General features: G+C 51.3%; 2 protein-coding genes across 5 annotated transcripts in view; one reads left to right on the forward strand and one right to left on the reverse strand.

Annotated features, from left to right (window-relative positions):
* LOC134028510 (apoptosis-associated speck-like protein containing a CARD) overlaps positions 1–16,319 on the reverse strand; it is a 386,877-nt gene that overhangs the window by 228,982 nt on the left and 141,576 nt on the right. The gene's annotated exons all lie outside the window — the stretch shown is intronic.
* hipk3b (homeodomain interacting protein kinase 3b) overlaps positions 1–16,319 on the forward strand; it is a 51,823-nt gene that overhangs the window by 14,558 nt on the left and 20,946 nt on the right. For all 4 annotated transcript variants that reach the window (XM_062471982.1, XM_062471983.1, XM_062471984.1 and 1 more), the window contains exon 3: positions 15,936–16,059. In XM_062471982.1, coding sequence (XP_062327966.1) covers positions 15,936–16,059 — 124 coding nt within the window. The remainder of the gene's footprint in view (positions 1–15,935; positions 16,060–16,319) is intronic.

A 16,319-nucleotide genomic window follows, 5' to 3' on the forward strand; every position in this document is an offset into this window, starting at 1 on the left:
GGACCTGAGGTGACTGCTGCCTTGACCAGACTTGACCCCTGAAGTGACTGTTGTTCCTTTCAACTGTAGAAAAGAAAAGTAAATTATATATATTTTAACCTTGATCTTGTCGCAGCCTACACAACTGTCTTGCTGTTTAAGTGTAGGTGGGGGCAGAGTAGTGTGTTGTTTTGACAGTGTTTCGGTGGTCACAGTCAAGGAACAGACTGTATTTAGACCAGGGACGGCACAAAGCAACCACATCTGAACTACCAGACACAGAGCAGCAACAATAACACACTACAGTGATTCGAGTGTGCTTTAACAACAGTAGGTTACTGTTCAGAGCATCGCTGGACTCTAATGGCTGATATGCAGTTCCACTGAGGAAACTGCTTTATAGAAAGGCAGAAACGTTGTCATCTCTCTCCTTCTTGTTTTCCAGTCTTCCGCTCAGTGTTTTTCCTCAGTGACGGAGGGACAGGAGGCTGTTCAGCAGCTTGTAGTCAACACAGAATGAGATCCACCGGTTTGGTTGACATCCCTCACGTACCGACTGATTTAGCCGCAGGACGCCATGTTGATGGAGTGAAAGATTTGTTTTGGGATTTTCTAGCTGTTGTAGTTGAAGTTCGTTCAGGTCAGCTGGGATGGAGCTGGTGGCCAGGGCTCCACTCCAGACTGTGCTGGACAGCAGCACAAATGTATGGGGTCAGATGGCTGAGCGGTTAGGGAGTCGGGCTATTAATCAGAAGGTTGTTGGTTCGATTCCCGGCCACGCCAAATGACGTTTTGTCCTTGGGCAAGGCACTTTACCCTACTTGCCTTGGTGGGAATGTCCCTGTACTTACTGTAAGTCGCTCTGGATAACAGTGTCTGCTAAATGACTAAATGTAAATGTAGTTCACAACATCCTCTTACAAGGGCACACACACACACAGATGCACACACACACACACACACACACACACACACGCACACAAGCCAACTTGCCACACACTCACAAAGACCACACACACGCACACACAGGCCTCCATTCACTCACTTCTGGTAAATGCACCATATTTCAGAAAGCGTCTACAAATAGACCGGTCTGACTGTAGTCCCACGCTGTACTTTGTGACTGTGGAGGAAGTTAGACCCAGCGAGCAGCTGTCTGTTCCGCCCTCTGCCACGTCAAACGGCTGCAGCACGCAGAGAAGCCCAATCCTTCTCACCAAAGCTATTCCAAGCAGCATACCTTCTTCTCTCCCTGGAGGTCTGCACTGAATCACAATCAGCCTGGCCCACTGCGAGAGGAAACACCAGGGGGAGGGTGTGGGTGCGTCAGGAGAGCGAGCGCCGTGGAGATTCATACTCCACCTAATGGGCGATGTCATCTCGTAATGCAAGTGGGGGAATCTGTGGTGTGTGCCAGATTAACTCAGGTGAAAAGAAAGTTTTAATATGCCGCTTGTCATTTACAATTTACAGATTGTCTTGGCTCTCGATCAGGGGGGGGGGGGGGTACAGGGGGGGTGGGGAGTTTGGGGGGGGGTGTACAGGAGGGCAAGGGGGGGCCGGTGGGGGGGCGCTCAAAATAGCTGATGGGAGAGGGGCCAGCTCGGTTTGACTTCTATAGATGGAGAAGATCGCTGGCAACACGAGCAAAAATAAAGGGCTAGAGAAATGCAAGAGAGATCTCACTTACTCGCTCAAGGTCAAACTACTCTAACGTCAGCTGTTTCTCTTTGTGTGTGTGAGTGTGTGTGTGTGTGTGTGAGGCAGGCCTATAGGTGTTTATATGTGCAAACGTGTAAACGGGCTGAAATATTACCAACGACCTTGAGTCTATTTCCATTTCTCTCGCTCCTTCCCTCAGTCAGACACATTTAGGGCCTTTTTCCTTGGGCTCAGAGGTGGTAACAGGTTTGTTTAGCTGTGTTTACCCTCTGAAACCCTGTAGCCATTTTGGTAGCTGTGAACTTAATTGGTTTAACATTTTCTCCTCTTGGACGCTGTGATTAGTGAACTTACCCAGGTCTCCGCTGGACTGAGGCCTGTTATTCGCTGCAGACTTGATAATTTGAGTCTTCAGATTGGAGCCCAAATGCCAGTGAGGCTCGAGAAGGTTGTTTTAATTAGACCCTGGCATTGGGAGCCTTTCTCAGACACCTCATCTGTTGTCTATAAAACCCTTAGCCCCAAAAACCGCTTGACGTTTCCTGAAAAAAATAAAGAATCCTGGCTTAAATTGCTTGCATTATAAACTTATCTGGCTCTCCCTGTGCCTCGTTTTACGGCCAAATTGGTTCCCCATACTTTAATTTACCTCACTTAATAGCCACTTGCAAATTGAAATTAAAAGAGAGTCTAAATGAATGTGGATTTTCACTTTGAACCAACATCTCCTCAGTGCAAAGCTGCTACAGACATGCTTCTAGGTTTTGGTCTGGTCTCAACTTCGAAAACAGCAACGCAAAAACAATGTATTCAGTTAGCCAACACTTATCCAGAGCGATGTACAGGACACGGGGGAATTTGAGCCTGAGACCTTGATCTGCAGTCAAATGCTCTAACCACTGAGCTACACCTATCCCCTGGTTCTACGCTTATCAGCAGCAGCCTGTACGTCTAACTGAACCACCTCCCGTGAGCGCTGCTGGAGAGGGGGGGTGCTAGAAACCCAATCTTATCTGCTCTGTTTCTCTATCTCTGTTTCTGTTAACCCTCCAAGTGTGTGTGTGTCCCAGAGTCGTGTGTGTGTGTCCCAGAGTCGTGTGTGTGTGTCCCAGAGTCGTGTGTGTGTGTCCCAGAGTCGTGTGTGTGTGTCCCAGAGTCGTGTGTGTGTGTCCCAGAGTCTTGTGTGTGTGTCCCAGAGTCGTGTGTGTGTGTCCCAGAGTCGTGTGGTGCCGTGTCTCTGTCACTGGTACCATATGCTAGACCTGCCTGTATATCTCCTTCCACAGGTAGCGAGCTGCGCTGCGAAGCAAGCTCATCAATCATTCATCAAGGCCTACTGGTGTTAGCAACAGAGTAAACACAGATCACATTATGTCCTACAAGAGCTACAAGGCACATTTATCCTGTTACCTAATTTATTGTGCTTTTGAAATTCACATACTCCTTTACTGTAGAGTAGCTGCAGGGTTTTTGAATCCAAGGCTTGCCTTTTCCAAGGCCTGCATACATTCTCTTATTTCCTGTCAAGGTTTCTCAGAGTCACAGGGTTGTGGAATGGAACACACTATTTTATATATTTCAGTTTACAGCCTTTTTTGGACAGTTAGTTTGAGGGAGAGGGGGACAGGGAAAGGGGGAGAGGGAGAGGGAGAGGGAGAGAATGCAGCAAATTTGACCGGGTTCGATTCCAGCATTGGGTCACGTGTTCCCTTGCGGTACCCAATGAGTCACCAGGGCGGACCCGAACACGCTACTTCAAATTTTTAAATTGCTGTTATTGTTCTATGGAACGACTGACGTAACTGTCCGTTGTTTGAATCCTCGTGTGACTAAACTACACAGGAAACGAAAGGCCAACACAGCGATTCACATTCCTTTTGTTGAACCGAAATCGGTAACCTATCGAAAACTGTGACCAGGGGTCGCTGTTTAGCGACACCGGCGACAGTTCAGCAGTTTTTACGGAAATGAACGTCTGTATGGTGGTCGTTCCCATAGACGTGATAGCTAGCATGGAAAACACCTCGGCCTTGTTGTCTGAAGACCTCCATGTTTTTTCAGTGGTTGTCAAGGCTATGCGTTGCTAAGGCTTTGTTGTGCTTCCGGACGCTGTTTAAGATAACGGTGGAGATCACCTAACTGCAAGGACGAATAAGACATGGCTGTGTCAAGTTGTCAACGAAGCAAACGGTCGATTTTGGATGATTCTGCTAGTAGCTACTGTAGGACAGACTTTTTATTTGATCTATTTTGAAATTGAAAAGACAAGTATACAAAATTTAGACACATATTCATCTTAATGGTATACAACACCATCATCTTAAATAAAATAAAATTGATAATTAAAAAAGGGCATTCTTTCTTAAAAAGTTCACCATGCAAATTGACAGTCTTCGGGTGGTCTAAACCAACTATCTGATCTAGTAGTAGTCAGGCCCTTCAGAGTTCATTTACAGACAATCATTTCTCCTTTCTGTTCCCCAGTCCACAGACAGCGCAGTGTGGTGAGTTTCAATAACTCATCGTGGTAATGAATCACTAGTAAGACATTATATAAATGTTCAGATATCTCTGGAAAGCTACAAGAGTTTACGTGCTAAATCATGTTACTAGTAGTAGCTAGCAATTAGTTCCAGATTGGGGGTTTTCCAGTAAGTGGGCGGATCAGGGCAACTTCTGTAAGTGTACAGTTAACCAACCCGAAACAAAGAAGGATAGAGAGGCAGGGAGAGAGATTTACCCAGAAGCTTTGTTAGTAACACATGTTTACGACTGCAGAGTCGTGCGTTTTCAGTTTACAGTTAATTAAATTGTTTTCGAGGGTCAGTGTTTTGGCTGGCGCAGCATGTTGAGTGTGACTGGAAAAGTGTTGTGGATGGAGGGGGTAATGACAGGGTGAGGGATGGAGGTAGAGAGAAATGGGGGAGGGAAAGAGGGATGGAGGAGAGAAAGAGGGAAGCCTGTGGTACTGGTTGGAAGAGGGGACAGGTCTTGGCCTACACACAAAGTGAACCCTGTCACACCACGGCTGGTATGTACACAGGATGAAACAGGCTTTGACCGTGTTGTTCTGTGTGGCTTTGGAGAGTTCCTGGAACCCGACCAGAAACGTGTCTGTCTAGTAGTTTGTATCTGATGTGTGGAGATTGATTTAGAGGGCGTGCAGACAGATTGTGGACATGTGGAAGAGAAGGAGAGACAGAGAGTGGAGGGGGGGGAGGAGAAGGAGAGAGAGAGAAGGAGTGAGGAGAGAGGACCTGGTACATTGGCTATCACAACAAAACCGGATGTTATTTTCTCTCTTGGGGTTTTCACATATTCCGTCGCTTGTCCCTGCTGGTTACAGCCCGCTTTTAAAGAGCGCGTCAGCAGTTTGCACAGCTGTGGAGAGTAAGGGATCAAGCCCTGCCTCTCTTTGGATTACCTCATCTTTTATAGAGGCCTGGACTGAAACACGAGGTGAAAACTGACTCCAAGATGGTTTTTGTCATGCATGGCTTCATCAGACCTTGAGGCCTTCGCAGGGTGTAGGGATGATACGGGTGTTGAGATGGTGTTAGGGCTTGTGTTAAGGACAGGGTTTAAACTAGTTTTGAGTTTGAAAGGATCCAACCCCAGGTCTCCCACCCCATTTCTTCGAAGCCACTCCCCCATCACCTGACCAGCCAGATACCTGAGGAGGAGGAGGATGAAAAGGAGGATGGTGATTAGGAGATGATGATAAGGGTGATGATGAATGTGGGGGTTCTTCCAGTTCTTTGGAGTGTTTGTGGAGTTTCCCCCCTTGTCTTCTTTGATCTGTGGGCATCTGAAAAGTCTGTCTGACAGTCAAGAGGGCTGTGCTGACTCTACGAGGTGCTTATCAAGAGGGCTGTGCTGACTCTACGAGGTGCTTATCAAGGGGGCTGTGCTGACGGTACGATGGGCTTAACAAGAGGGCTGTAACCAAGACGACGTCAATCCAGTTTCGAACCCGTTCTGTGTTCCAGTGAATAATGCAGTGGACTGCGAGAGCGTGTGGGTTACAGATGCTGGATTCGACTCTGTTCTTTCCACACAGAGGCTGTCTTTTACCACACCGAGGCCGTCTTTTTCCACACCGAGGCCGTCTTTTACCACACCGAGGCCGTCTTTTACCACACCGAGGCCGTCTTTTTCCACACAGAGGCCGTCTTTTACCACACCGAGGCTGTCTTTTACCACACCGAGGCCGTCTTTTTCCACACAGAGGCCGTCTTTTACCACACCGAGGCCGTCTTTTACCACACCGAGGCCGTCTTTTACCACACCGAGGCCGTCTTTTTCCACACAGAGGCCGTCTTTTACCACACCGAGGCCGTCTTTTACCACACCGAGGCCGTCTTTTACCACACCGAGGCCGTCTTTTACCACACCGAGGCCGTCTTTTACCACACCGAGGCCGTCTTTTTCCACACAGAGGCCGTCTTTTACCACACCGAGGCCGTCTTTTACCACACCGAGGCCGTCTTTTACCACAGGCTTTTCTCTCAGTGCTGACTGATCATGCCAGGCACATCCTGATCCATGTTGAGTCTAAAGGCCGGTGTTGACTGAAGTCCTTTCAGAAAACACCTCTGACCTCTGAACCCTCCCGGTTATGTCGGCCATCTTGTCGGGTATTTCCGCTGAGCTGATTGGATGTCACTCTATACCCAGCTCTCCTCTGTCCAGACCATGTGACCTCGGGGGTCTCAGTGAAGCCTATTTATGGAGCTTGAGATCATAGCCTTGAATAAAAAATGCCCATATAGATCATTTCTCATCTCAGTTCCAGCAGACCAGTGGCAGGGTCATTTCTCATTCGTTCTCTTGCATAACTCGACAGTAATGCAAACAAAATGAAAACAAAAACTGTGAATTTTCTTTAAAATTTGAATTATCTGTACAGCCGTGTCAGGCTTTATAATGTATCAGTTTTTTACCCAGTTTACTGTTTAGCTTGTCTCAGCAGGCGGAAAGGCTGTGACTAAAGCCAGATTTATGATATCTAATACCACATTACTTAAAGCGTTTGGTGTTCCCTACGGCTTGCTTAGCCTTCTCATGCTGACTTGCACTAACGTAATTCAAAATGGATCCAGTAATGTCAGTTACTGGAATCTTGCCTCGAATACCAAGGGGACGTGTCACTTTTCCACCGTCTGTGCGATGAGTTTGATGTGGTGGAGGTGGTTGGGGGACAGTTGGGCCCTGGTTGTTCAGTACCTCAGGTGGTTGGGTGTAGCTCAGTGGGTAGAGCGTTTGAGTGGGTAGTCGTGGGTTCAAATCCCCCCCATGTGCCGCTTTGGATAAAAGCACCTGCTAAATGAATAGCCTACATGAATGTTTGACTGAATACTTCATTGTGTAATTTATGCCAGTATAGAGAGGCAGAATAGTGAGTAACGTGTTTGGCTATTTAGCCAAACGCATTACTTCGTACTAGTTCTGGCTAGGTTACCTTAACGCAGAGTTCATACCTAGGTCATGAAAGCCATCTCGACTCTCCCAGAAGAATTTGGCTCTTTCCATGTAGCCTCCTGTTGAGTCACTGTTTATCCAAGCTGGGTGTGAAAAACTCTGTTTTATGGTTCATCCCTCGGCTGAACATGAGGTTCTCCCCTTTGATCGTTTCAGCTTCTCACCCAGGGGCAGTGATGGGTTTAGTTCTGGCCTGTGTTTGTTTGCAGTGTGAGTGAGTGTGTGCAAGCGTGTGTGTGTGTATCTGCCCACCCACAACCATGTCCATGTCTGTGTGTGTGTGTGTCCACCCACCAGCACGTCTGCAGCAGACCCCAGCCGTCTGTGGGATATCAGATTAGCAGATGTTGGCTGAGACGTCCTCCCTCCTTCCCTGGGTTTGTGGGAGACTTTCCCAAAGACAAGGTCATCCAGGAGAGGTCCTCTGTGTTGTCTGGAACCTGCCCCTTCCTCTCTACTGTCCCCAAACACAGCACTGTGCCTCAGCCCTGACCAGCAAGAAGAGAGGGAGGAAGATGGGAGGAGGGAGGGAGAGACAAAGATGGGGGGAGGGATGCAGAGGAAGAGGGAGGGAGGAGTGGAGGAAGGGAGACATCTGTCTGAGGGGAAGAAACCGTCTGGTGAACTCGGTGACCAGCATGGAAACGGCACGAGCTTTAGGCGATTGGATGAAAACAAATTGCATTTTCTCAGCGTTTTCTAAAATTAAAATCTAATCCACATCCGTCCTGTGCTGGAGGAGAACAGCTTCACATTTAGTTGTCCCACCAGAGTTTTTTTCGGAAGCAAAAAATATTTTATTTAGGGTGGATTCTACTTCTGCCAGGGTTTTTGTTTGTTTGTTTGTGTTTGTGCGTGTGTGTGTGTGTGTGTGTGTGTTAGTCTGTGTGTGTGTGTGTGTGTGATAGTCTGTGTGTATTTGTGTGTGAAGCCAGTTTGGGCTGGTTACATTACATTTGGACAATTAATTCATTTAGTACTTTTTGTGTGACAAAGTGACAAATAAATAGTCTAGTGCATGTAAGTACAGCACAAAATCAAGGATCAGTGTGGCATAGTTAAAACAACACATTTCAACACAGTACAAAATAACGTCTCAGCTACAATATCACATATGACAATGTTTTCGTGTCACTGTCCTATCTAAAGTGCAGCTTGCTGCTGTGTCGTAGGTTTCAGTCTCTTATGGGACAGTAGCATCAGTTACCTGACCCCTGATGAGGCAGTTACCTGACTCCTGGTGAGGCAGTTACCTGATCCCTGGTGAGGCAGTTACCTGACTCCTGGTGAGGCAGTTATCTGACCCCTGATCAGGTAGTTACCTGATCCCTGGTGAGGCAGTTACCTGACCCATGGTGAGGCAGTTACCTGACTCCTGGTGAGGCAGTTACCTGATCCCTGGTGAGGCAGTTACCTGACCCCTGGTGAGGCAGTTACCTGACCCCTGATCAGGTAGTTACCTGATCCCTGGTGAGGCAGTTACCTGACCCATGGTGAGGCAGTTACCTGACTCCTGGTGAGGCAGTTACCTGACCCATGGTGAGGCAGTTACCTGACCCCTGATCAGGTAGTTACCTGATCCCTGGTGAGGCAGTTACCTGACCCCTGGTGAGGTAGTTACCTGACCCCTGATCAGGTAGTTACCTGACCCCTGGTGAGGTAGTTACCTGACCCCTGGTGAGGCAGTTACCTGACTCCTGGTGAGGCAGTTACCTGATCCCTGGTGAGGCAGTTACCTGACTCCTGGTGAGGCAGTTACCTGACCCCTGATCAGGTAGTTACCTGATCCCTGGTGAGGCAGTTACCTGACCCATGGTGAGGCAGTTACCTGACTCCTGGTGAGGCAGTTACCTGATCCCTGGTGAGGCAGTTACCTGACCCCTGGTGAGGCAGTTACCTGACCCCTGATCAGGTAGTTACCTGACCCCTGGTGAGGTAGTTACCTGACCCCTGGTGAGGCAGTTACCTGACCCCTGATCAGGTAGTTACCTGACCCCTGGTGAGGTAGTTACCTGACCCCTGGTGAGGCAGTTACCTGACCCCTGGTGAGGTAGTTACCTGACCCCTGGTGAGGTAGTTACCTGACCCCTGGTGAGGCAGTTACCTGACCCCTGGTGAGGCAGTTACCTGACCCCTGGTGAGGCAGTTACCTGACCCCTGGAGAGGTAGTTACCTGACCCCTGGTGAGGCAGTTACCTGACCCCTGGTGAGGCAGTTACCTGACCCCTGGTGGGGCAGTTACCTGACCCCTGGTGAGGTAGTTACCTGACCCCTGGTGAGGCAGTTACCTGACCCCTGGTGAGGTAGTTACCTGACCCCTGGTGAGGCAGTTACCTGACCCCTGGTGAGGCAGTTACCTGACCCCTGGTGAGGCAGTTACCTGACCCCTGGTGGGGCAGTTACCTGACCCCTGGTGAGGCAGTTACCTGACCCCTGGTGAGGCAGTTACCTGACCCCTGGTGAGGCAGTTACCTGACCCCCTGGTGAGGCAGTTACCTGACCCCTGGTGAGGCAGTTACCTGACCCCCTGGTGAGGCAGTTACCTGACCCCCTGGTGAGGCAGTTACCTGACCCCTGGTGAGGCAGTTACCTGACCCCTGGTGAGGCAGTTACCTGACCCCTGGTGGGGCAGTTACCTGACCCCTGGTGAGGCAGTTACCTGACCCCCTGGTGAGGCAGTTACCTGACCCCTGGTGGGGCAGTTACCTGACCCCCTGGTGAGGCAGTTACCTGACCCCCTGGTGGGGCAGTTACCTGACCCCCTGGTGAGGCAGTTACCTGACCCCCTGGTGAGGCAGTTACCTGACCCCCTGGTGAGGCAGTTACCTGACCCCTGGTGAGGCAGTTACCTGACCCCCTGGTGAGGCAGTTACCTGACCCCCTGGTGAGGCAGTTACCTGACCCCTGGTGAGGCAGTTACCTGACCCCTGGTGGGGCAGTTACCTGACCCCTGGTGAGGCAGTTACCTGACCCCTGGTGAGGCAGTTACCTGACCCCTGGTGGGGCAGTTACCTGACCCCCTGGTGAGGCAGTTACCTGACCCCTGGTGGGGCAGTTACCTGACCCCCTGGTGAGGCAGTTACCTGACCCCCTGGTGAGGCAGTTACCTGACCCCCTGGTGGGGCAGTTACCTGACCCCCTGGTGGGGCAGTTACCTGACCCCTGGTGAGGCAGTTACCTGACCCCCTGGTGGGGCAGTTACCTGACCCCTGGTGAGGCAGTTACCTGACCCCCTGGTGGGGCAGTTACCTGACCCCTGGTGGGGCAGTTACCTGACCCCCTGGTGGGGCAGTTACCTGACCCCTGGTGGGGCAGTTACCTGACCCCCTGGTGGGGCAGTTACCTGACCCCCTGGTGGGGCAGTTACCTGACCCCTGGTGGGGCAGTTACCTGACCCCCTGGTGGGGCAGTTACCTGACCCCTGGTGGGGCAGTTACCTGACCCCCTGGTGGGGCAGTTACCTGACCCCCTGGTGGGGCAGTTACCTGACCCCTGGTGGGGCAGTTACCTGACCCCCTGGTGGGGCAGTTACCTGACCCCTGGTGGGGCAGTTACCTGACCCCCTGGTGGGGCAGTTACCTGACCCCTGGTGGGGCAGTGCCTTGCTCATATCTGCAGAGGGCTGTTGGCATCTGTTCTCTCTAGTGTGCTTTGGTGAGTGTGTGTGTGTCCTGTCATCTACTATGGTTCCATGTTTTAACTCTACACATAGCATTTGACAAAGCATGGCATTAGTGTTGCGATACCAAAACGACCCTTTTAAATCGACCCCCTCCTGGCCCTTCTCTCCGCTTTTCAGAGTAGGCTAATCTGCACGCCAAGAAAAATGCAGTGTGGTATTTAGGTGGCAGGCAGGCAGAGTAGGAAACCTTAGAAGTGAAGCGTTGCATTCAGGGATTGTTTGAAAGTGGGACCCTTTGGTATGGGTCTGTACCCGTACAGACCCATACTGGCAGCTCAGAATGCTCTTTGAAGATCTGTCATCCCGTCCCTCTCTACCCCTCTACCCCTCCCTCCCTCCCTCTCTACCCCTCCCTCCCTCCCTCTCTACTCCTGCTCCCTCCTCCCCTCCCTCTCTCCTCTCATCCCTCCCTCCCTCTCTCCTCTCATCCCTCCCTCCCTCTCTCCTCTCATCCCTCCCTCTCTCCTCTCATCCCTCCCTCCCTCTCTCCTCTCATCCCTCCCTCCCTCTCTCCTCTCATTCCTCCCTCCCTCTCTCCTCTCATCCCTCCCTCCCTCTCTCCTCTCATCCCTCTCTCCTCTCTTTCCTCCCTCCCTCTCATCCCTCCCTCCCTCTCTCCTCTCATCCCTCCCTCCCTCTCCTCTCATTCCTCCCTCCCTCTCTCCTCTCATCCCTCCCTCCCTCTCTCCTCTCATCCCTCTCTCCTCTCTTTCCTCCCTCCCTCTCATCCCTCCCTCCCTCTCTCCTCTCATCCCTCTCTCCTCTCATCCCTCCCTCCCTCTCTCCTCTCATCCCTCTCTCCTCCCTCCATCTCATCCCTCCCTCCCTCTCTCCTCTCATCCCTCCCTCCCTCTCTCCTCTCCTCTCATCCCTCCCTCCCTCTCTCCTCTCATCCCTCCCTCCCTCTCTCCTCTCATTCCTCCCTCCCTCTCTCCTCTCATTCCTCCCTCCCTCTCTCCTCTCATCCCTCCCTCCCTCTCTCCTCTCTCCTCTCTTTCCTCCCTCCCTCTCATCCCTCCCTCCCTCTCTCCTCTCATCCCTCCCTCCCTCCATCTCATCCCTCCCTCCCTCTCTCCTCTCATCCCTCCCTCCCTCTCTCCTCTCATCCCTCCCTCCCTCTCTCCTCTCATCCCTCCCTCCCTCTCTCCTCTCATTCCTCCCTCCCTCTCTCCTCTCATTCCTCCCTCCCTCTCTCCTCTCATCCCTCCCTCCCTCTCTCCTCTCTCCTCTCTTTCCTCCCTCCCTCTCATCCCTCCCTCCCTCTCTCCTCTCATCCCTCCCTCCCTCTCCTCTCATTCCTCCCTCCCTCTCCTCTCATTCCTCCCTCCCTCTCTCCTCTCATCCCTCCCTCCCTCTCTCCTCTCATCCCTCTCTCCTCTCTTTCCTACCTCCCTCTCATCCCTCCCTCCCTCTCTCCTCTCATCCCTCTCTCCTCTCTTTCCTCCCTCCCTCTCTCCTCTCATCCCTCCCTCCCTCTCTCCTCTCATCCCTCTCTCCTCTCTTTCCTCCCTCCCTCTCATCCCTCCCTCCCTCCTCTCATCCCTCTCTCCTCTCTTTCCTCCCTCCCTCTCTCCTCTCATCCCTCCCTCCCTCTCTCCTCTCATCCCTCTCTCCTCTCATTCCTCCCTCCCTCTCTCCTCTCATCCCTCCCTCCCTCCTCTCATCCCTCTCTCCTCTCATTCCTCCCTCCCTCTCTCCTCTCATCCCTCCCTCCCCTCCTCCCCTCCCACACTGCAAGCTTCTTTTCCACAGCAATCTATGTTCCTCATAAACCTTTTGAACTGGGGGATATTTCAGAAGGCCAGTGGGGACAGACATGGGGCCGTTCTATCCCAGCTGAGTCTCATCCCTCTGCAGCACGCATCCTCAGACACAACACACTGAATCTTGACTATACTGGGAGCATGTGACACTGTGGATAATTGGGTATGACAGGAGCGTTATGCCTTGATTTGGGCCGTGGGGTGATCCTGGCTCTGTGGCCAGGCCTCTCCGCTCTCAGACTAGAGAGCAGACGGTAGCCAGTGTTGTTCTTTTGCTGTTGATGTTGGACTCTCTCTCTCTCTCTCTCTCTCTCTCTCTCTCTGTCTCTGTCTCTGTCTCTCTGTCTCTCTGTCTCTGTCTCTGTCTCTGTGTGTCTGAGAATTGGGGCCGTCAACTGCTGTCAGATCCTGGAATTTCCCAAGCGCCCACATGTTTGTCTGGAAAGCTGATATGTGTATAATCTTTATGTAATACCCTCATGTTGGACTAAAAGTGAGCCCAGTTCTGCTTCACTTCGACAGTCAATTTGAATCAGCTTGATGTTTACGCCAGAAGTTTCCCTCGGAAGGGGCTGCCACCTAACTTGGAACAGCATAACAATTGAGTGAAAGTGGATATCTGGTTCATTTTCAGTGATGTTTCATTCCCCTCGGGATATCCCCACACTCCAGCAGTCCATCATCATCATCTATCTGACTGGAACATGACGTGTGAGTGAGTTCCTCCATGTTTGGTCACTGACACTGAGGCCTAGTCTCAGTGACAGGTGTCGGGTGGCTGAGCGGTTAGGGAATCGGGCTAGTAATCTGAAGGTTGCCTGTTCGATTCCCGGCCGTGAAAAATGACGTCGTGTCCTTGGGCAAGGCACTTCACCCTACTTGCCTAAGGGGGAATGTCCCTGTACTTACTGTAAGTCGCTCTGGATAAGAGCGTCTGCTAAATGACTAAATGTAAAATGCTAGCCAGGGGAGGGCCTGGTGTTGACAGTGCAGAGACCTACACCCAGTCCACACCTCAAACTGGACAGCTGCTGCTGCTGCTGGTGTCACGAACACCCAGAGGGGCTGGAGAGAGAGAGTCAGGAGGAACACAGCCAGAGCGAGAGCCTCGATGTCCTGCAGGTGCCAAACAGGCAGTTAACAGCATTTGGGATCTATTAGTTTGGTCTGGTGAGGGAGCTGGATGAGGATGCATGTGTGAGTTACAGCTTAGACTGCAGTATCTCAGCCAGCAGCTCTGAATTAGCTAACTGAGAACCAGGCAGACTGTCTGTCTGTGTGTGTTGACAGATAATAATAATAATATGTAAATGAAAAAGTACACACATCCGTCACTCAAGTAGAAGTATAGATACTCTCATACTGTTTTGAAAATATTTGTTCAAAATATTTAGTGAACATTTGTTGTAAAAAAAACAACAACAGATCAACACACATCCTACAATATTTTTACTTTTACAATATTGTTGAAAATAATTGGGGGAAAATATTTTGGGGAAATATTTTATATTTAGAAAAAAATATATTTTTCAACCTTTCAAAACATGTGGGTCAGGCTGGGCGTGGGTCGGGCCTTTCTTTGATGCTTTCTACGTTCCTCTGAATTCAGTCCTCATACCTTGTTTGGTTGAGGTCATGTTAAGTGCACTATATGAAACCGTATGAATATTCAGAAGTAACCGTATGAATATTCAGAGCTCTGCCTGAGGACCGAATGTATTTACCAACCCCTCCCCTCCTCCCCTCCCCTCCCCTCCCCCTTTGGTATTAATAGTCCTCGGCCTATGAGGGTTTGGGATGCTTGTTATAACCTTTAGTTTGAACGGTGTTATTAGACAGGCTGGACCCCCCTCCTCCCCCAGCAGCTCCCTCCTCCCTCCTCCCCCCTCCCTTCTCCCCCAGCACCTCACCCTCCCTCCTCCCCCAGCACCTCCCCCCTCCCCCCTCCCTCCTCCCCCAGCACCTCCTGTGCTCCAGTGTGTGGATTGGCCTGCTGGTCCTGCTACTCGTCATTGATATGCCTGATCTTAATCCTGTTGATGGTGTGCTATCTGATTGCCCCCCCCCCCCCCCCCCCCTTCTATATACGCTGGAGGAAAATGACTTCATATACCCACTGCTGACACACACACACACACACACACACACACTTAGAGGTGCCTTCCTGCTGTATCTTTACGACAGGCTCCCCATGTAATTGATGCTGTCGGAAAAAAACAGCTGAATAACTGACGTGAGGAAGGTTCCCTTACACATGCACACCCGCGCACACACACACACACAAACAACATCCATACACACACACACACATGCACACACACACAACATCCATACATGCACACACACACACGCACAAACACAACATCCATACATGCACACACACACACGCACAAACACAACATCCATCCATACACACACACACACGCACAAACACAACATCCATACACACACACACACACGCACAAACACAACATCCATACATACACACACACACACGCACAAACACAACATCCATACACACACACACACATGCACACACACACAACATCCATACATGCACACACACACACGCACAAACACAACATCCATACATACACACACACGCACACCTCTCGGAACTTCCCTCCTCCTGACATCAGAAGGTGTATTTAGACTTCAGGACCATTTGTCACTCAGAGATATTCACGCTCTGAGAAAACCTGGGTAAAAATACCCGTTCAAACCTCCTCCGTTCCTGTGTTTCTCCCCCCGGGCTCCACAGCAGCCTGCCGCTCCACCATGACAGCCTGGGCCCAGCCTGCCGCTCCACCATGACAGCCTGGGCCCAGCCTGCCGCTCCACCATGACAGCCTGGGCCCAGCCTGCCGCTCCACCATGACAGCCTGGGCCCAGCCTGCCGCTCCACCATGACAGCCTGTGGCCTGACAGGAAGCAGGGGAATGGCATAGCAGAAGTATAGAGGTGCACTGTCTTTCTGCCGAAACTCATCCCACCGCCTGGCAGGATAATGACCGTGTATCTGTTCTCCTGAGACGCTGTTTAACACCCTTGCTCTCCTGGGGTCATCCTGGGAGGATGGGCCCTGTTCTTGGTACCTGGGTCTCGCTGACCGTGTAGGCTAGCCAGGAGTGTAGCCTGATCTCTGACCCCTGCAGGACATGCTCTCACGTTACCTTGGACAGGAACACCTTAGGGTCCAGTCTTGCATGTTAACCTTTGACCTGCAGGGCTTGGCACGTAGGCTAGCCAGCAGCTAAGTCTGACCCCTGACCTCCATTGCTATATGTGGTGTAGTGTGATATGATGGTATATTGATGCGGTGTGTTGACATGCCGGGTGTAGTCAGCGTGTGTGTGTTCTCTGTTCAGGGCTCCAGAGATCATCCTGGGTCTGCCGTTCTGCGAGGCCATAGACATGTGGTCCCTGGGTTGTGTGATCGCTGAGCTGTTCCTGGGCTGGCCCCTCTACCCTGGAGCCCTGGAGTACGACCAGGTAACCTCTCTTTCCTCCCTCTCCTCACCTCCCTCTCTCCTCACCTCCTCCCTCTCCTTCCTTCCTCCCTCACTCCTCGGTTGTGTCCTCCTCTTCCTCCTCTTGTATCAGTCCTCTTCTCCAGCTGAATGCTCTCCTCTCCTGCTGTGTTCCTCCTACTCTCTCTGAGTCACCATCCGCTTTGACTCATCTCCTCTTCTCTCCTCCCTTATCCCCCCCCCCTTCACCTCTCCTCTCTCTCCTCCCCCCTCATTCCCTCC

The sequence above is a fragment of the Osmerus eperlanus genome, chromosome 10 (genome assembly GCF_963692335.1).
Source record: "Osmerus eperlanus chromosome 10, fOsmEpe2.1, whole genome shotgun sequence".
NCBI classification, from domain to species: domain Eukaryota; kingdom Metazoa; phylum Chordata; class Actinopteri; order Osmeriformes; family Osmeridae; genus Osmerus; species Osmerus eperlanus.